Raw genomic sequence first — 21243 nt, forward strand, 5'->3', positions numbered from 1 at the left:
ATGGAGAGTAGTGTTTTGTTGGCGAATTTATAGAACAAACGCTCGGATAATTTGAGAGTCCTGGTATCACTTTTTTTTAGATTGAATCAATCTGATGATTCTCTCAAACTTTTCAACAAGATAAAACGCAGGCTTCACCCATAAGGACCAATGAGGTTCCCGAATATTTAAATCATAATAAACTCAAACAAACGTGCGCTCTGCAGTCTCCTAACTTGTTTGATGTATATTTTATTTTATTTTATTTTTTTGAACGGCAAATTTTGGATCACTGACGGACCACTGGAGTGTCATCGTGCCACCAGTAGAACCACCCGATCATATCCATCTCCACTAGGCATAATGCCTATACACCAATTTAGGAGAAAACCAAATAAATATGAAAAAACCCCCTATTATGAGAATCAAACTCAGGACCTACTGGTCCAAAGTTTTATCTCACCACCAAGATACCACTAGGCTATAAAGCCATGAGTATTAAGATACACTTTGTTCAACAAGTAAATCTAATTACATTAATATAGTCAACATTTATTTTTTGTGAGTGAATGCATTGCATTCATCCACGTATAAAACTTATATAAAACTAAAGAAACATCCACACGAACAAATCTTTTCTTGTTATTTTCATTTTGGATGGATTGATAAATCCGTCTTAAAAGATTTCCTATTACTTCAAATAGCTACACAAGAGTTTGCATAGTAACAATGTAATTTGTATATTCTATTGTTTGTCTTTTTCTCAACTCCCGCCCTTTTTTATAACTACCAAGTTTTCACATCCTTAACAAACAAAACATCTTCATCATTTGATCATACATTATCTATGGATCGGGTCAACTTCCGGGCCAAAGTCCTAACCGGGCATCTCAAGAACCACCATAACTCGACCATCGATCTCCTCCACACCGCCCAATGCGTCAACTACTCCCCACCAGAACTCTGTGAACCGCCGTCTGCTTTCAACACGAAAGCACTCCGTAAGCTCCTAGATGGAGAGAGCATGGATGAAATCGACTATATCTTTAATCTGATGATACAAAGTGACTTGTTTTGCCCAAGAGAAAGGGGCGGTAAAGTGTTTATATCTCCGGATTTTAACAAGTCAATGGAGCACCAGAGAGAAATGACGATGAAGAGAATCAATTACCTTAGAGAACAAGGAGCGTTCGATGGGTGGCTGACTCGAAAGGGGCCTGATGCCGAGCGTTCTGGATTTACTCGTGGTATCACTTTTGGTGTGTATGATCACTCTCTAGGGATCAAACTTGGTGTCCATTTCTTTCTATGGTCTGTCTGAAATCCCTTTTTCTTTGATGAATTACTTGTGAATTTGTATCCTTACCTGGCTTGGCCCGTTAACGTTTTCTGTTTCAGGGGTGGTGCAATTCAGTTCATGGGCACGAAGCGCCATCAGGATAAGTGGTTGAAGCCAACCGAAACTTATGAAGTCATAGGTTGCTTTGCAATGACAGAGTTAGGACATGGTAGTAATGTATGTAAAACAAAGTTATTCTTGTTTGGTCTAAATAACATTTGTTTTTATAACTGTTAGACGTAATTTCCGACCCATCAAGTTGGATCAGGTTGGGCCGACTTGGAGTGCAAGGCGGTTAGAATAATTACGTATTGGGCCGTATGGATCCACAAGGCAGTGGATAATGATATGGAGATGATCTAAGAAATAGTTATAGCAGGCCCTTTTGTAACCCATTCACTTTTATCAGCCCTGCATGGCGTAGCTATGAAGGGGCCCGGGGGGGGGGGGGCCGACCCCCCGAACTTTTCGCTCAGTAGTGTTATTTATATACGTTTCGTATAGAATTTTTTAGGTATATACGTTTTTGACCCCCCGGTTTTATAAAAACAAAAGAATTTAGGTATATACTTTTAGGTCCGGCGACTTCCGACCCCCAGGTGGAAATTTTCAAGCTTCGCCACTGCCTGCATCGTTACGATCTTAATATGTTCACTTCTTGAGTTGCTTTTTTAGGTCAGAGGCATTGAAACAATCACAAGATATGATGCAAGCACTCAGGAATTCATCATCACCACTCCTTGTGAATCTGCTCAGAAGTATTGGATCGGAGGTGCAGCCAATGTAAGTTATAACCGGGTCATTTTGACTCGTTTTTCATGCATCCTTGAACTTATGATCAAGCAGCTCAATCTGCTCTGTATAAATATCTGCACAAGTTTGTGTTTGCTTGTGAATGATACATATGTTTTTGTGTTTCAGCATGCTACCCATGCAGTCGTTTTCTCGCAGCTCAAAATCAATGGTGTGAATCAAGGAGTGCATGCTTTCATAGCCCAAATCAGGGACGCAAATGGAAATATATGTCCAAATGTTCGTATTGCTGATTGTGGTCATAAAATCGGCTTGAATGGTGTTGATAATGGTCGAATATGGTATGGACTGAAATTTGTAGAATATGTATAATATTTCTGAGATACCAAGAGTAACAATAATACATGTGTTTCAGGTTCGACAACTTACGAATTCCTAGAGAGAATTTGTTGAATTCGGTTGCTGATGTTTCCCCTGATGGACAATATTCGAGTGCAATAAAAGATCCAGATCAGGTTATTGTCTTTTTTGACCAGTCCAGTTTGACTCAAATGTGAAAAATAAGTTGCTTGTTTTTTTACTTGTTTTCAGAGATTTGCAGCGTTTTTAGCTCCGTTATTATCCGGGCGTGTGACTATTGCAGCAGGATCAATGAACATAACTAAGGTATTTGGATTGCTCATTGAAACCACTGTTTTGAAGGTGCTTCGGTTTACGTTAATTAAAACCGTGATTGTTGTTACCCGCAGATTGGTTTAGCAATTGCAGTACGGTACTCTTTATCAAGGAGAGCCTTTTCTATACGACCAAATGAACCCGAGGTTCTCTTGCTTGATTATCCTAGTCATCAAAGGCGTCTCTTGCCTCTTGTAGCGAAAACGTATGTAACTAACTTATGACTAGTTGCTTCTACACCTCACAAAGCACACCCAAACACCAAGTTTTGGGTTAGTATGGTCAATTATCATAACCTATTGGGTTAATTTGGGTCATAAGGGATTTTTAACACGTTAGAATGACTCATTCTTATAAAACTTGCTAACTAAAAACAGGTCCAAATGGGCCACTACAACCAACCACCACCGTCTGGGACCACCAACTACCGGTTCCTTCCTGCACGATCATTGCATCACGATCGCCACCATCACCACGCGCCACATCATCACTATCTATCAGTCACTCCGACACAACCACTATCACCACCACCACCTACTTGTCACACCCCACACAGCCACTGTCACTGGTGGCGGAGCTTAAACGAAAAATCAGGGGGAGTGGGGGGGGGGGGGGGTGGGAAAAAAGGGGGGAGGGGGGAACCCCTAGCCCCTATGAAGCTTCACCCCTGATTGTCACCGCTACCGCCACCACCTATTGGTCATCGAGGCTTTACAGCTGCCTCCTCCACTGTTGCCGCAAGTGTTGTGCGACCCTAGTTCCACCGCTGTCGTCACTAGCCACCATAAAAACAAATCTAGCTGGTGAACACATTTTGGTCTTTTGCTTTCTAGAACGAATCATACGTATCAACCCTTTCTTATACTAGTTGGAACCTGTTTTGAGCGGTTGCGACACCCGTTATGCCAGGCTTAGTTTCTTCCGACCTTCAAAATTTTCGATATAAAGCCTCAAACTCTCAAAATTCTTGTCTTGTGGTCACTCATACATATTGCAAGGTCAAATTTACTTTCTTCTCATGTGGCACCGGATTACAAGTTACTTCTTGACAAGGTTGTAGATTACCTTAATATGAAAATTGGTTACCTTTTTATGTAATAAACTCAATTATATTAAAATGCAACTTCAACATTTGCTATCTTGTTGGCAGATACGCTTTGAGTTTTGCTTCTGAATATCTGAAGAACATATACGTGAACAGAACACGCCAATCAATTAAAACCGTTCATGTCGTTTCTAGTGCACTTAAGGCTACTTCAACCTGGCACGGCATGAGAACCCTTCAGGTTGTAATCATGTTAAGTGCAGTGCTTCACTTTCAAGATATAAACTATATATACCTATTTCATATGTTGATTTTGGATCAGGAATGTCGAGAAGCTTGTGGCGGGCAAGGTTTAAAGACTGAAAACCATGTCGGTCATTTGAAAAGTGAGTTTGACGTGCAACTTACTTTTGAAGGCGATAATTATGTTCTAATGCAACAGGTAACGAAACATTTGACAAATGCACCCACACGTGACGGTTTTACAACCATAGTTTGAAACAAAATATATTTCAATGGTAATACTTATCCAAATTTTCAGATTAGCAAGGCACTACTCAAGGAGATTTTGGCAGCCAAGAGAAGAAACAAACCAGTGAAAGGTTTGGGCCTTGAACACTTGAACAAACCCGCTCCCATTATCCCTTCTCACCTCACAAGCTCCGCTCTTCGGACAGCTCAGTTCCAGGTAATTAAACAAGTTTAGGACATGCATGAACACCAGAATCCTCGCTACACTTTTCACCGTAACATAGTTTGAAACTGTTTTTGTGGCAGACCGACATCTTCTGCCTACGGGAGAGAGATTTGTTGCATCGTTTTGAGACCGAAGTCTCACAACGCGAGGCTAGGGGAGAAAGCATGGAACATATATTTACAGTGGTTAGCCAACTTCCCTATATCTCAAATGGGTCGGGTCAGGGGTTGTCCAAAGTGTTTAGTAATCCATGGAAGGTCCCAAAATATTTTATCAAAAAAGTCAGATTATTATTCAAGGGTCTACATATTCACACACCCTACTCCCTATTTACACACCCTCGTATATGCCTCGTATAGTTCTATACGTCGCGTATAACCTTTTTCAACTTCCAAGAGAATCTCTGGTTATGTCATATTTTGTCTTATATGCCTCGTATATGCCTCGTATAGGCCTATATGGGGCGTATAGACCAAAAAGACCATTTTACCCCTGAGTTAGGCCTTGACTGGGGGTAAATTGGTCTTTTTTGCCTCTCTTATATGCCTAGTATAGGCCTGTATGAGGCGTATGTATATAATGCAAATTACCATTTTACCCCTGATTTAGGCCTAGACTGGGGGCAAAACAGGGCTGACATGAGTCAGACACTGAATTTGATGTAACCCTATACGCCTCGTATAGGCCTATACGAGGCATATACGAGGCAAAGGGTGTCTAAATAGGCAAATAGGGTGTGTGGATAGTTTGAGCCTTATTCAAATGATTGTATTTTTCCTCATACTTGACATTCGAAATTTTGTTAGTAACGGTAACTACTGTTAATTAGACCTATCAGATCGCTGAGGATTTGGGCAGAGCCTTCTCAGATCGGTTAGTTCTACAAACATTTCTTGACGTTGAAGCAACGGTTCCAGCTGGCTCGTTAAAGGTAAACTTCTGTTTCCTACAAATCATTTGTACTTAGACCAGCTATATTTGGACATTTTTAATCTATGGATGTTGTTGCAGGATGTATTAGGTCTACTAAGATCAATGTACACGACAATTGTGATGGAAGAAGATGCATCGTTTCTTCGATATGGCTACTTATCAACAGACAATGCAGCTGTGGTTAGAAAAGAGGTTTTGAAACTGTGCAGTGAGGTAAGACCACATGCACTTGCTTTGGTCACTTCTTTTGGAATCCCGGATGCTCTTTTGGGGCCAATAGCTTTCAACTGGATCGATGCCAATGCATGGTCTTCGGTTAAAGACAATGACACAATTAAAGACAATGACACGGTGTTCTCATTTTTTTCAAATATGTTGTAATGTAAAATTCACATATATAAAGTGTATTAAAATGTTTACAACCTATGATTTATAAACCATAGTGTTCACAAGGGCATGTAACTTTCTAGAGTCCACTGAAAGAGGCATTCAAATGTTTAAAAGGTTGCGTACGTAATCCTTGTCCATGTGCAACGTGTTATATCTCGTTACTTCTGTAATTGAGCTCACTATCTCTACCGTGATGTTTGTAGTGTTTTGTCAATGCCTACTGGATATCGAAGCAACGGTTTGGTTAGAGAAAAGTACATGAATCATTGCCCATAGAATGAAATATTTTTGTAATAGATATTAACAGGCAAAGTGGACATTTCGATGAAACTGTGAGTGTTCCACAAAGAGTATTCATGTCCATTGTTGTTCTATCTAATGCAAATGGATGGTCACGCCCAGGGGAGGAGCTTAGAGGAGGCCGGACCGGGCCTCGGCCCGTGCGGTTTTTTCGCCCAGTAGTGTTAAATTTCAGGTTTTTGAGAATTTTTTCAAATGTGTATTGGTTCGGCCCAGGCTGAGTTTTAGGTCAAGATTCGCCACTGGTCACGCCAAACCAAAAGGATATATCATAGAGTTAACATACCTAAAGACTAAAGTTATAAGTCACATAAATTAGATTACAAAATATATATCATAATTCATAAGGTTATTAACTTAAAATTCTACTAACTAATTATATATCGAATCATCCGGTTCCAATCCGGACGGAAAACCATGTGTTTTGTAGCGGCAACATGTGCGGTACCCGTAGTCTAGGTGTAACGGTAATGTCGTCGAACCACCCGAGTATCAATGGCATCCCGGGTTCAACACCGCAACCCGAAGCTCAAGTACAAAATAACCCAAAATTAACCAAGAGTGTTTACACATTCTGTATAAACCAACCCTAACCCGTATATAAACAAACTATAACCCGTATATAAACAAACTATAACCCGTATATATGAATAATATTTAATCGTATAAACCAATTTTTAACCGTATAAAACAATTTTTTAACTGTATTCGATCTAACCGTATAGCTTTGTATACACCAAGATCTAACTGTATAAAACAATCGGAATAAACGTATAAACGTTCACAATTTTAACTGTATAAACGGGTATAACCAAGATCTAATGGTATGTACTGGTTATTTAGCCGTATATATTCCATGCCAACCCGTATATTACCTAGTCAACCTCGTATATATACTAGATCAAAGACAAAATTACCGTATATTTACACAATTTGACCCAATAACACCAAAGAAATACAATATAGTTCAAAATTTACCTCCTAAGCTACGTGTGTCGAAGATCGGAACGAACAACATGGTACCGGAATAGTGGGAACAGGGGAATCCGATGATGCTTGTGGGGACTACCGTATAGTTCAAAATTCCGATGGATAATGTGAAGTGAACATGAAATGTGGTCTTGTTGTTAAGCTTCCTAAGTAAGTCACCGGAGGAAGAAACCGGGGAACAACCAAGAAACTACACGCAGGGACTCAAAATTTAACACCCTGTTTTTTTTAAATTTAACCTTAAAACTAGGGGTGTAAACGAGTCGAGCCGAGCCCGAGCCGGACTAGGCTCGAGTTCGGCTCGTTATGTTTTTATGAAGCTCGAGCTCGGCACGGTTCGAGCCTACTTCTCTGAGCTCGAGCCAAGCTCGAGCTAGTTTGAGAACAACCTCATATGAGCTAAAAGCTCGGCTCGAGCTCGTCTCACCAATGTTATCATCATTATTATATTATATATATAAAAAACTAAAATTTTGTTTAGGCTCGCGAGCCTAAACAAGCTTTGTATTTCAGGCTCGAGCGTGTTAAGGCTCGACTAGTTCACGACTAGTCTCACGAGTAGCTCTCGAGCCTCTGGGCTTGTTTACACCCCTACTTAAAACTGAACTAGGTTAGTGTGTGTGTGTGTGGGGGGGGGGGGAGGGGGGACTCAGATGCTAGTGCTTTTTATAACCCCAGGACACAATAAGCAAAAAAAAAAAAAAAGAATTTTGGGGACTCGACCTTCTCCCGGTCAGAATGATTAGGGACGTAAATTGCATTTAACTCTAAAACTCTAGGGACGTAAATTGCATTTAACTCTAAAAGTGATTAGGGACGTAAATTGCATTGGTGTGAGAACAAAGGGAAGGGTTATTTATAATGTAAAACCTTGACCAAACAATTGTAGTCTTATGACATGTTTTACCACAAGTCCTACCCGCGCGCGCGGGGGTTGCAAAAAAGTTGAGTTTTGGAACTGGAATTTGGTTGAACTCGTTCGTGTCCGCACGTCCTGCGGACACGAATGCAGCTCCGAAAACCCGGGCCCGCGTGAGGCCAGTTTTTGCACTGACTCGTAACTGTTATTCGTTTTAATGATCATCATTATTTTCAGTTTTAAACTGTTATGATTATTTGTTTTAATGATCATTATGTTTCAGTTTTAAACTTAAACTGATACAATAATTGTAATAATGACCATTATTCTGGTCTTTAATTTGCTGCAATGATAATGAGAATACAATTACAGTTTTATGGCTATAAAACCGAACCAAATGATTCAGTTCAGACACACCACAACATCTTCTCCTCTCTCAGTCTCTGCAACACATCTCCTTTTTCTTTTTGTCACAAAGCTATGATATCCAGATAACTAGACAACTACTGATATATCTAAACATCAAACAATATTTACTCAAATAAACTAAAGACTACAGTCTACAACTGAAGAACGACTCAGTCAATACGAGAATGAACAACTCTCAACTCTCAACTACAGATGATTATCAACACGATAACCATCAAACACTTAACAGATCTCACACATGAATCACTAAAAACAAGATGATTTAGCGATAATCAACAAGAAACCCTAAGCACTTTAGAGAGAGAAACGAGAGAATACTGATCTAAAATATCTGAGTCGTTCCCCCTTAATAATGCACTAAGACACCTTTTATATTGACCCGGTATCCACTTTGATGTTCGGATAAACTGGATTTAGTTAAAACATACTCTGTTATAACAGTCTTCAACAACAGCAGCCCAATAGACTTCAACAGCAGCCCAATAGACTTCAATAGCAGCCCGAACAACCCAAATGTAACAACCCATCTGCCTTTTATCTTTAAGTAGCACATTTTAGCTTAAAGCCCACTTGCATAAGTCCATACCATCGATACCTCATTTAAGCAAATAAAAATATTAGAAAAAATTTTATAAAATATAAAATTGGTTGTATAATATATTTTTAATACTTTTCAGGCAAGTGTTCAAGTCCGGCAGTGCGCTGTTGTTGCTTCGAACCGGCGTACCCTGGGAACACACCACGAATCTGTTTAAGGGAATTGTGTCAAACACAAGCCCGGTTCATCGTTAGTGTCTCGTTTATTTTACTGTTTTCTGTTTCAGCTTTCTTGTTCATATCAACAGGTTACTAACAGATTCCCGCCATTAGCTGCCGCTAATAGAGCCTCATCAAAAGTACCGGGAACGATAGAACCAGGTGTTACCACCGACTTGTTAACATCAACATCCATAGGGAATTCGGAATTTGGGGCTTGAGGGTTTGTGTTTGTACCTTTACAATTGAGATTGATGTGAGCAATGTCTTGCACAAAGTCGAACACACTCAAATTCATAAGAGGTTGTTGCATCTTGTTTTTTTTTTGGAGGGTTTTTGGACTCCCTTACTACTCAGATCGATTAGATGCTGAAACCATCGCCTTTGCAAGGGAGCCTTCTAAGGGTTCGAGGGCTCTGGCACTACCTATGGATCTGTTTGACATATGGCGAGTAGGAGTGTTTTCCACCAAGTTGATAGACGCAGGAGTGTTAAAAGGGTCCGGTGGGGGATCCCCACAAGGCCGGATTCAAGGATTTAGACGGTAGAGAGGAGAGAGAGGTTTCCCTATCTTTGATGTTCTTGAGCTATTTCTTTCGAATTCTAATACTTCTTCATGAACCTTTACTTTTTTACAGTCAGGTTATTGATTTCATAAAGAGGATCTTGTGGGGTTAGTTAAGTCTTGCTAAGTCCTACATGCACATAACGTGATATGCCTTCTACCTTTTTATGTTCACTTATTACACATGATATTTGTATGTTCACTTAATTATTAACATAGCCTATATACTTATGCATGAATACTAAAGTGCTCATGCAAAAAATCATTGTTGATGTCTACACGTTGAATAACCCAACTTGAGAGAAGGTAACCGATAAAACCAACATATGATAATGGTGGATTTGACCAGTGGGTTGAAAGTCTGTGTAGTCAATGCCCTTAGCCACAAATCGAGCCTTGTATCTACTAAGAATGCCATCATGGTTACACTTAATCATGTAAACCCATAGATAATCGCATGCACAAGTTTTTAAGTGCGGTTATACAGGAGGGCAACAATCATTTTGTTCATGGCCTCAGGCCTCTCACCAAATCAACAATTTTTATGTGTGGGAGAATGTGTTGGGCAAAGTGGTAAGAGACTTGGATGAGGCATGAAGTATGGTATAGTAGTAGGTGATTGGTGTCTTTTGCATAAGCCTTGTTTCACGTTAATGCTCCTATGTTCATTCATTATTATCATCAATAAACTTAGAGTAAAATGCACGAATAGTGCCTGTGGTTTTGTAAAATAACACCTATAGTCCTAAACTTTTGAAAATTACAACGGTGCTCCCTATGATTTGACAATTTGTTACTTGAATAATCACTGGACTAGATATCCGTTAGTTTTCTTGGTTAGCTTGATATGAAATGACTAAATTACCTTTTCTTCAATAAAATATTCAAAGATGAGTCATTTTGATTTGACAATTCAAACAACCCCACTCACCTACCCAATCATCATCTCCAACAATCTTTATAGGACCCACCCTCAACCACCATCATCTGATCTTGTAGTAATGATATGCCACTGAATTCTCTATTACTAAATTTGCTAATTGTTCTTTTTTTATTTAACAATTTCTAGATATTTTAGGAAAATTACACCACAACTTGCATTATATTATTCCATGTATAAATTAGTAAGTTTTTGATGCATTAGCACTTGTAACTTGTGCTTGGGGAGTTTTTCAAAAAAAAACTTAATTTTTCACTTTCAACCTAAAAGTTTTATCTTTTACATTTTAACCCCTTTTTTTTTTACTTTTAACTCTAAGTTTTCCATCTTTTATAATTTAACACAACACTTTGTTATCTACAACTTTGGTCCCCCATACTTTTTATCTTTTGCAAGTTTTTCGTTTTACGTTTCGTTCTAAATTTTGCGAGTTAACATGTCGTAGCGTGCATGTGAGGTTCAACGTTTTTGCTCTATTTTTTTTTTCATATTTGACAGACACATCGCAACACGTCCATTTTTTCCCTTTTGTAAAGTTCGTCGCAACGGACGGGTCGTAGATAAACTAAGTTATTATTTTCTATATTTTACGTTTCTTCTTAATTTCTTCGCATTAAGACACTGTAACGGGTGTGCATGGTTCAACGATTTTAGTCTACTTTTCGTTCTTTGTAATTTTTACCATTTTATCTATTTTATTTTTACGATGTTGAGAGTCGATGTCGTTGTGGCATTGGTACTACTTGGCACGGTTTTACGAACGTTTTTAACCTATTAAATTTTTTACTAATATTTTCTTTCGATTTACCCCTATTCTTCCTTTACTTAAAAACTAATTTTTGTGTGCATATTTATGTACCGGTATGTATAAATATGATTTGCTCTATATTCCGACGTAAACTTTTTTTTATAGACGAGTCAGGTCAAATATAATACGTTTTCGTTTAAAGAAACCATTTTTACGTGCATATTTTTACGTACGTTTTGGTATAAATTCAAGTTGTTCTACGTTTTGAAGTAAACTTTTTTGGGAAATGATTTAGTTCAAATATAATATGTTTTCGTGTTTATTTTATGTATGTTTCGTAAAGTTTGTTTCGAACCGAGTGGAGTCAAATTATGGTTTTTTTTCTCCCTTTTTTTTTGAAAGCTCTAATTAATCCCTTTCGATTACATGTGCATATTTTCCTTCATACCTGTTACGTTTTCTGTGTATGAGTTGGGTCACATATAATACGTTATGATTGTTCGATATGAATTCCATTTACTTTACGTTTGATCCAATCACGATGCTTATACAGGTTACACCGAGTTCAACTGGATATGTCGAAATATGTGTTTTCATATGGTTAATGCATCATATAACGTTTTGACTAATCCATTCAATATTTACGATGTACCCGCGCCGTAACGCGGGCGGGTCTTAACCCTAGTTATACAAAATTTGAACTTCCAACCTTTTGAACATGAAAAAACACCTTAATCACCGGAATGTCCCACTAAGGACAATTGACTAGCTATTCACTTGTCATCTGTCACAACCCCCGATCCCTATCTCCCGGGAACGGGCGGCCGTGAGCCAGTTTCGGTGGTATCACATTTATTTATCCAATTTGGCAGCGGAAATTTTCATCAGGACCGTAGTTAGGAAATATTTTAATCAGAGTAAACCACCATAACATTAAACATATGGGTAAACCCCAAGTTTTCAATACACACGTTTCATAGGAATAAATCCTATTTATTTGAATAAAAACATCCATTTTATTATTAGGTAACTTTATTGCCACTTTTCCAAGCCTCCAGTGCTGTCCAGCTGGCTTCTATTTGGCTTTCACATTTTGTTACCTGAAACGCGTTTTAAAAACATTTTGTCAGTGGGAAATACTGGTGAGTGATTCCCAGTTTAATCAAGTTTAAGTAAAAACCAATTTGCAGTATTGAGGGCACATCCGCAATTACATTTGTATCCAAGACATCAAAATTAACATCAGTGGTACGGTCATACTCAACTTATGGGACGTTACCATGCCAGTAACCAATTTTGTATACAAAACCCCAACATACCCACTATAATTGTATTCTTTACAAATACTCAATAACTGCTTTGTATATATTTAATTAAGCGAGGTTTTGTAAAAACAGTAAACAAAAAGGTTTACAAAAGTGAATCAACTCACAAAAATGAGTTCATAAAAAGAAGGATCAACTCACATTGCTGTTTTAGGTTTTTCGTAAGGGTTTCCTGGAGATAATCTATAATTTACACAAATGCACGTGTGTTAGTATAATAACCCATTTTAACATTAGTAATACCCTCCCCGAGACGGCATTCCAACGACTACGTCGGGCAGAACCACGACAGCCGTTACGGAACCCTAGATCAATCGGGCAGCGTATCTAATACGTCTCCAGGGGTTATAATACTTACATCGTAGCAGAACCTCGCTATTTTAGGGGGTATAATGCCCGGGTATAGTGTATACTATTCAGAAAATTAAGAAAGAAAGAAAGAAGTTGAGCGAACGGACTGAAGGCCCGTTGCCTTCTATTTATAGTGCTGAAATCGGACATCCTCGCGGCCCGCCTGAAGTTAAGGCCAGGCCTTACGCGGCCCGCATGGCATAGGGGTCTAGGCTAGCTGATCCGGGTCACCATCTAGGTTCAACGCGTGTTATGACACGTGGCATCTCAGGGTCGTGCCACAATCCAGGTCGCTCGCGGCCCGCATTAACTTGGATGCACCTCTACGCGGCCCGCATGAACTAAGGATTTAAACGAAATCTGGTTATACTCTCGCGCGGCCCGCGTTAAGTTAAGGTGAGGTCCCATGCGGCCCGCCTCAACTTAATTTTTATTGTTTTTATTTATATTATATGTTATTTTGTATTTTGGGCTCGGTTTTCACATACGGGGCACATATAAAAACACATTGAGATATTTAAAATATATTAGGTTGTTAGAAATATTATGAGGGTGTCGGTTTTTACCGAGGGTTGTTATATCCTCCCCACCTTGTTTTAGAGCTCGTCCTCGAGATCTACTGGAACAAGTGTGGATATTTCTTTTGCATTTCTGATTCAAGTTCCCATGTGTATTCAGGTCCTCTTTTAGAGTCCCATTTCACTTTGACCAGAACTAATCTTTTATGCTTGAGATTCTTAATTTTTATATCTTCAATCTGTAGAGGCTTCTCTACAAATTTGAGTTGTTCATTAATCTCTACATCTTTGAGAGGTACTACGAGTGATTCATCAGCTAAACACTTTTTGAGATTAGATACATGAAACACATCATGTATTCCTGTCATTTCCTCTGGCAGTTGTAGCTGATAGGCTACCGGTCCTACTCTTTCAAGAATTTTGAAAGGTCCAATATACCTGGGACTTAGCTTTCCTCTTTTGATGAATCTTACCACTCCTTTCCAGGGAGAGACTTTCAATAATACTTTATCTCCTACTTGAAATTCTAATGGTTTGCGTCTGTTATCAGCATAGCTCTTTTGTCGATCACGTGCTGTTTTCAGTCGTTCCTTGACTTGAATAATTTTATCAGTTGTTTCCTGTACTATCTCGGGTCCAGATAATTGTTTTTCCCCAATTTCTGCCCAACAGACTGGGGTTCTGCACTTTCGTCCATAAAGTGCTTCGAATGGTGCAGCATTGATACTTGTGTGATAACTGTTATTATAAGAAAATTCTATTAAAGGTAAGTGTTCGTCCCAATTACCTCCAAAATCAATTACACAAGCTCTAAGCATGTCCTCCATTGTCTAAATTGTCCTTTCGCTTTGTCCGTCCGTTTGAGGATGATAAGCGGTGCTTAGATTTAACCTGGTTCCCATTGCTTTTTGGAAACTTGACCAAAAATGAGAAGTAAAACGGCTATCCCTATCAGAAACAATCGATAAAGGAATGCCATGTAAAGAAACGATTTCATTTACATATAATTTGGCTAATTGTTCCATACTAAAGGTTTCCTTCATTGGTAAGAAATGGGCTGACTTGGTTAACCTATCTACAATCACCCAGATTGTATCATTACCTTTCCTTGTTTTAGGTAATTTGGTAACAAAATCCATTGTTATCAATTCCCATTTCCAAACTGGTATTTCTAATTGTTGTAACAAACCTGAGGGTTTCTGATGTTCAGCTTTAACTTGTAAGCAAGTTAAACATTTAGAAACATAAGCTGCTACATCCTTTTTCATTCCTATCCACCAGAAATTTTTCCTTAAATCCTGGTACATTTTATCACTTCCTGGATGCATCGTATATTTAGACTTATGGGCTTCCTCTAATATAAGGTGACGTAAATTTCCTAATTTAGGTATCCACATTCTCTTTTTATGGAACCTCCAAATTCCATCTGTTCCTTGTTCTAATTCCTTAATCATTCCTTTTAATTTTTCAGTATCCTCATTGATTACTGATTCTTGTGCTTTTCTAATCTGATTGTTTAAATCTACTTGTAGATTTAATTTAAGAGAACATACCCTTTTTGGCTTTTCGTGATATTTTCGACTTAAAGCATCAGCTACTACATTGGCTTTTCCTGCATGATACTGGATATCACAATCATAATCACTAAGTAATTCCATCCAGCGTCTCTGTCTCATATTCAATTCTTTTTGCCCGAATACATATCTTAAACTCTTATGATCTGTGAATATGGTAAACTTACTACCATAAAGATAATGTCTCCAAATCTTAAGGGCAAAAATTATGGCTCCTAATTCCAAATCATGGGTCGAATAATTTTCTTCATGACTCTTAAGCTGTCTAGATGCATAAGCTATAACCTTTTGACGTTGCATCAATACACATCCATATCCTAATTTAGAAGCATCACAAAAGACTACAAAGTCTTCAGTTCCTTCTGGTAACGCTAGTATGGGTGTATGGGTTAATCTTTGCTTAAGAATTCTAAAGGCTTCTTCTTGTTTTGGTCCCCATTCAAACTTAACAGATTTACAGGTTAACTTAGTTAAAGGAATGGCTATTCTAGAAAAATCTCGAATAAATCTTCTATAATAACCGGCCAATCCTAAGAAACTTCTAACTTCAGTTGGTGACTCTGGGGTTTTCCATTTGGTAATTACCTCGATTTTTGTTGGATCTACATGAATTCCTTCATGGTTAACTAAATGTCCGAGAAATTGTACCTGTTCTAACCAAAACTCACACTTTGAAAATTTAGCATAAAGCTTTTCCTTTCTCAATAAACTTAAAAGTAAATGCAAGTGTTTTGCATGCTCCTCTTTACTTTTAGAGTAAATTAGAATATCATCTATGAAGACAATTATGAATTTATCCAAATATGGCTTACATATTCGGTTCATCATGTCCATAAATGCAGCTGGGGCATTGGTTAAACCAAATGGCATGACAGTAAATTCATAATGTCCATACCTTGTTCTAAATGCGGTTTTAGGAATGTCCTCTTCCTGTACCTTTAATTGATGATATCCTGATCTTAAATCGATTTTAGAGAAAAATCGAGCTCCTTGAAGTTGATCAAACAAATCATCGATCCTCGGTAATGGGTACCAATTCTTAATCGTGACTTTGTTCAATTCACGGTAGTCAATGCACATACGCATTGATCCGTCCTTCTTTTTAACGAATAAAATTGGCGCTCCACATGGCGATGAGCTTGGCTGTATGAATCCTTTTTCTAACAATTCGCCTAATTGTTTCTTCAGTTCTTGCACTTCAGCGGGTGCCAAACGGTAAGGTGCTTTGGCAATCGGTGCTGTTCCTGGTAATAGGTGAATTCTGAATTCAACTTCCCTGTCTGGCGGTAGTCCTGGCAATTCTTCTGGAAAGACATCTGAAAATTGGGACACTACTGGAATGTCTTTTAACTCTTTTCCTTTAGTGTTAGTGATTATAGAAATAAAATACACTATAGATCCTTTCCTTATATAACTTGCAGTTTTCATCACAGAGATGAATTTAGTGGATCTAGATGGCTTATCTCCTTTAGTTGTGATCTTTTCACCTCTTGGTGATTTTACCTGAATTGACTTTTGATCACATAAGATATTTGCTTTATTGGCTATTAACCAATCCATTCCTAATACGACATCAAATCCTACCAGATTCATTGGGTAAAGGTTTGCAATAAATTTTTGATTAAAAATTTCTATTCTTGCTCCTTGCAAGATTTCAGAAATCTTAATGGTTTCTCCATTTGCTGTTTCTACTAGACATTCTTGTGGTAGTTTAGTTAATGATTGATTTAGGAGTTTGCAAAATGAAGTATTAATAAAACTTTGGTTGGCACCAGAGTCAAATAATACTTTAGCAAAAATATCATTAACTAAAAACGTACCAGCAATGACGTCCGGAATCAGTCTAGCTTCGTCTGCAGTTAGCACGAATGCTCTAGCATTTTTAGGATTTTTGTTGGTTGCAGCTGGAGCCAATTTCGGACAGTTTGTCCTAATGTGACCTTTTTCTCCACAATTGAAACACATTCCATTACTGGATTTCTTCTTACAATTCTCTTCCTTGTGTCCTGGGGCCTTGCAAAAATTACAGTAAGTAGAGCATCTTCCAGAATGCTTCTTTCTGCAGGCTTTGCAGTATGGTGCAGAGGTAGAACCTACATTCCTACGATTGGAATTCCCAGAACGGAATTCTTGAGTAAGCCTTTGGGTTAGGTTTCTCCTCTGGTCTTCTTCTCTAGTACGGATTAACTCATCTGTCAAGGTATTGGCTAGTTCTACAGCTTCCTCTATGGTTTGGGGTCTAGCTGCCTTGACTACATGTCTAATCTCTCCAATTAATCCCCAGATATAACGGGAAATTAATACCGGTTCAGGTGATGCAAGGGTAGGTACTATCCTAGCATATTCAAAGAATGTGGTAGTGTAACCCTTACTGTCTACTCCGGTCATTCTTAGATTCAGAAACTTATTTGCTATTTGTTCCTTTTCATTGGGAGGGCAGAATTTCCTTTCTACCATATTCTTAAATTCCTCCCATTCCATGTTATAAATCCTATCACTTCCTCTTGACTGGAGGATAGTGTTCCACCATTCTAAGGCTGCATTTTTAAACAAATTTGAAGCAAACATTATCTTATCTTCTTCAGCACATTTGCTTATTTTTAAAATAGCCTCAGTTTTCTCTATCCAGCGTAGAGCTGCAATGGGTCCTTCATTGCCCGAGAATTCTATTGGTTTACAGGACCAGAATTCCTTGTAAGAACAACCATATGGCATGGTTCTTCTTCTTTTGGGAATGGGCGCTTGAAGTACGGGTCCATTGTTCACGCTGTGTTCCGGTTCACTTGGTCGTTTACTGCTATGCTTACTTTTATTATTCGCTTCTTGAACCGTTTGAATAACAAATGGCATTGCATCTATAATTCCTTGTGCCACTATATGTTGAACGGCACTATTATCCATTTGGTTTCCATTGTTATTGTTGTCCGAATTCTCATTAACCACGTTAATGTTACTCTGGTTATCGTTATTCAGATTATCTTGATTTCCCTCGTCGGCCATCTGAATTTTAAACATTTACCAAATATTAATATCACAATTAATATTTGAATATAGCCAATCACATGACACACACGTTTAACCAAAAACGTCGAGCATTGCGACTTTTACTCTATTTATATAGTATGCATCATTACACACTAGTGCTGAAATTTAAATTACAATACCGGCTGAAATGTAAAGCTACAATACTAATAATAAGCATCCGTAGTTTTTTTTTTCTAACACATACACACATATATTATTTTATTATTATTATTATTACTGTTTCTACCATCACCTTCACTGATATGGATTCATCCAAAAATCCATATTACGCTCATCGTATTTCCATACGAGGCGTTCTCCCACCTGTCGCATACGATCACTGCTTTCTAAAATTTCCTCCCCAAAAGTCCTAAGTTCCTGGACATTTTCTGCACTCATTGGGGGTGCAGGTTCTAGGACTGGGTTTGGAAACTGAGGTACGGGTTCCTGATATGGAGGCATAGGGGCCTGGTACGGGTATGGATTCTCTAAAATTTCCCTAACATATGCATCACTAATGTTGTAGGGATCTTGAGGATCTAACCCTGGATAAGCTCCTAAGTTGGGCATTGGCACATTTTCCTGTATTGGGTTTTGTTGCACGTAGTCCCTAACATCGTCCCACCAGGGGTCGTAATTGTTTGGGTCTAGAGGATCAGGTGCAGGTACCCTAGGTATCTCCTCCGGGTTGTAATCAAGCATTTCTATCTGGTTTTCTATTTCCATGGGTTGGTCAGGATTTTGGGGTTGTGGTGCTAGCATTTGTTCCAGGTTTGGGTCAGCAGCAGTGGTTGCTAAAATATGGATATTAGCAATACCCCTATTGAGCATATCCTGATTATAAGCATCGGTCTCTCTTTTTGCTGCGGCTAACACTCGCTGTTCCTGCAACTTTTTCATTCTTTTCCTACGCTCGTGCGCTCCCCTACTGAACCATCCCCTCTTTTTCTGAGGAAATGGCTCTTCAGACTGAGCCTTAAACACAAAGATCCCTTCTTCTGTGTCAGCAGAATACCCTGAGAGGGCAGGCTGAGAAGAGTAGGTGCCTTCGCTCCTAGGCGAACCAGACAGTTGACGATAGGCGTCAGAAGGTCCTTGGTCACTCATACTGTAAACTAACAAATAGTCAGATAACACATAGCAAGAAATACAATTATACACGTATTTCCATAATTTATTTCCTAACAATTTGAATTTTGATGTCAGCAGAACACTTCTGTGGCTGAATCAGTGGCATAGCTCTGATACCACCTTCTGTCACAACCCCTGATCCCTATCTCCCGGGAACGGGCGGCCGTGAGCCAGTTTCGGTGGTATCACATTTATTTATCCAATTTGGCAGCGGAAATTTTCATCAGGACCGTAGTTAGGAAATATTTTAATCAGAGTAAACCACCATAACATTAAACATATGGGTAAAACCCAAGTTTTCAATACACACGTTTCATAGGAATAAATCCTATTTATTTGAATAAAAACATCCATTTTATTATTAGGTAACTTTATTGCCACTTTTCCAAGCCTCCAGTGCTGTCCAGCTGGCTTCTATTTGGCTTTCACATTTTGTTACCTGAAACGCGTTTTAAAAACATTTTGTCAGTGGGAAATACTGGTGAGTGATTCCCAGTTTAATCAAGTTTAAGTAAAAACCAATTTGCAGTATTGAGGGCACATCCGCAATTACATTTGTATCCAAGACATCACAATTAACATCAGTGGTACGGTCATACTCAACTTATGGGACGTTACCACGCCAGTAACCAATTTTGTATACAAAACCCCAACATACCCACTATAATTGTATTCTTTACAAATACTCAATAACTGCTTTGTATATATTTAATTAAGTGTGGTTTTGTAAAAACAGTAAACAAAAAGGTTTACAAAAGTGAATCAACTCACAAAAATGAGTTCATAAAAAGAAGGATCAACTCACATTGCTGTTTTAGGTTTTTCGTAAGGGTTTCCTGGAGATAATCTATAATTTACACAAATGCACGTGTGTTAGTATAATAACCCATTTTAACATTAGTAATACCCTCCCCGAGACGACATTCCAACGACTACGTCGGGCAGAACCACGACAGCCGTTACGGAACCCTAGATTAATCGGGCAGCGTATCTAATACGTCTCCAGGGGTTATAATACTTACATCGTAGCAGAACCTCGCTATTTTAGGGGGTATAATGCCCGGGTATAGTGTATACTATTCAGAAAATTAAGAAAGAAAGAAAGAAGTTGAGCGAACGGACTGAAGGCCCGTTGCCTTCTATTTATAGTGCTGAAATCGGACATCCTCGCGGCCCGCCTGAAGTTAAGGCCAGGCCTTACGCGGCCCGCATGGCATAGGGGTCTAGGCTAGCTGATCCGGGTCACCATCTAGGTTCAACGCGTGTTATGACACGTGGCATCTCAGGGTCGTGCCACAATCCAGGTCGCTCGCGGCCCGCATTAACTTGGATGCACCTCTACGCGGCCCGCATGAACTAAGGATTTAAACGAAATCTGGTTATACTCTCGCGCGGCCCGCGTTAAGTTAAGGTGAGGTCCCATGCGGCCCGCCTCAACTTAATTTTTATTGCTTTTATTTATATTATATGTTATTTTGTATTTTGGGCTCGGTTTTCACATACGGGGCACATATAAAAACACATTGAGATATTTAAAATATATTAGGGTGTTAGAAATATTATGAGGGTGTCGGTTTTTACCGAGGGTTGTTATATCATCACAGTTGGCCGAGTCGGCCCCATTAACAAAAAATATAAACCCTTCCTTAGACGCTTTTAAATTTTTGAGGGCCGGTTTAATATACATTACATTACATTACACTAGATAAAGAATACAAGTTGTGAATAGTGTGTTGGGTGAATCTGTAATGGGGCTGGGTTTAGTACCTTGCCAATACCCAAACCTTTGTGTGATGAATGAAAATGCTCCTTCCTGTCCAAAAAGAAATTCAAATTATAAGCTGGATATAAATTTATCTTAATTAGCTAAATTCAAATTAATTAGCTAATTAGCTAAATTTGTCTTGTATAAGTGTATAACT

The 21243-nt window shown here is 38.6% G+C and overlaps 1 protein-coding gene across 1 annotated transcript; it reads left to right on the plus strand.

The window, feature by feature from the left end:
* The first annotated feature begins 826 nt into the window (after positions 1 to 826).
* LOC110920168 (acyl-coenzyme A oxidase 3, peroxisomal) lies at positions 827 to 5802 on the plus strand. The gene is made up of 13 exons (XM_022164398.2): positions 827 to 1290; positions 1378 to 1495; positions 1994 to 2101; positions 2240 to 2412; positions 2487 to 2586; positions 2663 to 2737; positions 2821 to 2951; positions 3897 to 4032; positions 4114 to 4233; positions 4333 to 4479; positions 4569 to 4673; positions 5318 to 5419; positions 5500 to 5802. Exons 1-13 carry the CDS (start codon positions 827 to 829, stop codon positions 5800 to 5802), a joined length of 2082 nt encoding a protein of 693 aa, XP_022020090.1.
* The last annotated feature ends 15441 nt before the right edge of the window (positions 5803 to 21243 follow it).

This window comes from Helianthus annuus, chromosome 16 (genome assembly GCF_002127325.2).
Source record: "Helianthus annuus cultivar XRQ/B chromosome 16, HanXRQr2.0-SUNRISE, whole genome shotgun sequence".
In the NCBI taxonomy this organism is placed as follows: domain Eukaryota; kingdom Viridiplantae; phylum Streptophyta; class Magnoliopsida; order Asterales; family Asteraceae; genus Helianthus; species Helianthus annuus.

Excerpts from the sequence above, each read along its gene's own strand:
- LOC110920168 (XM_022164398.2), top strand. The coding sequence starts at position 827 with ATGGATCGGGTCAACTTCCGGGCCAAAGTCCTAACCGGGCATCTCAAG. Across the intron at positions 2,587-2,662 it reads CAATAAAAGATCCAGATCAG|AGATTTGCAGCGTTTTTAGC; the intron begins GTTATTGTCTTT and ends ACTTGTTTTCAG. Across the intron at positions 4,234-4,332 it reads ATTATGTTCTAATGCAACAG|ATTAGCAAGGCACTACTCAA; the intron begins GTAACGAAACAT and ends CCAAATTTTCAG.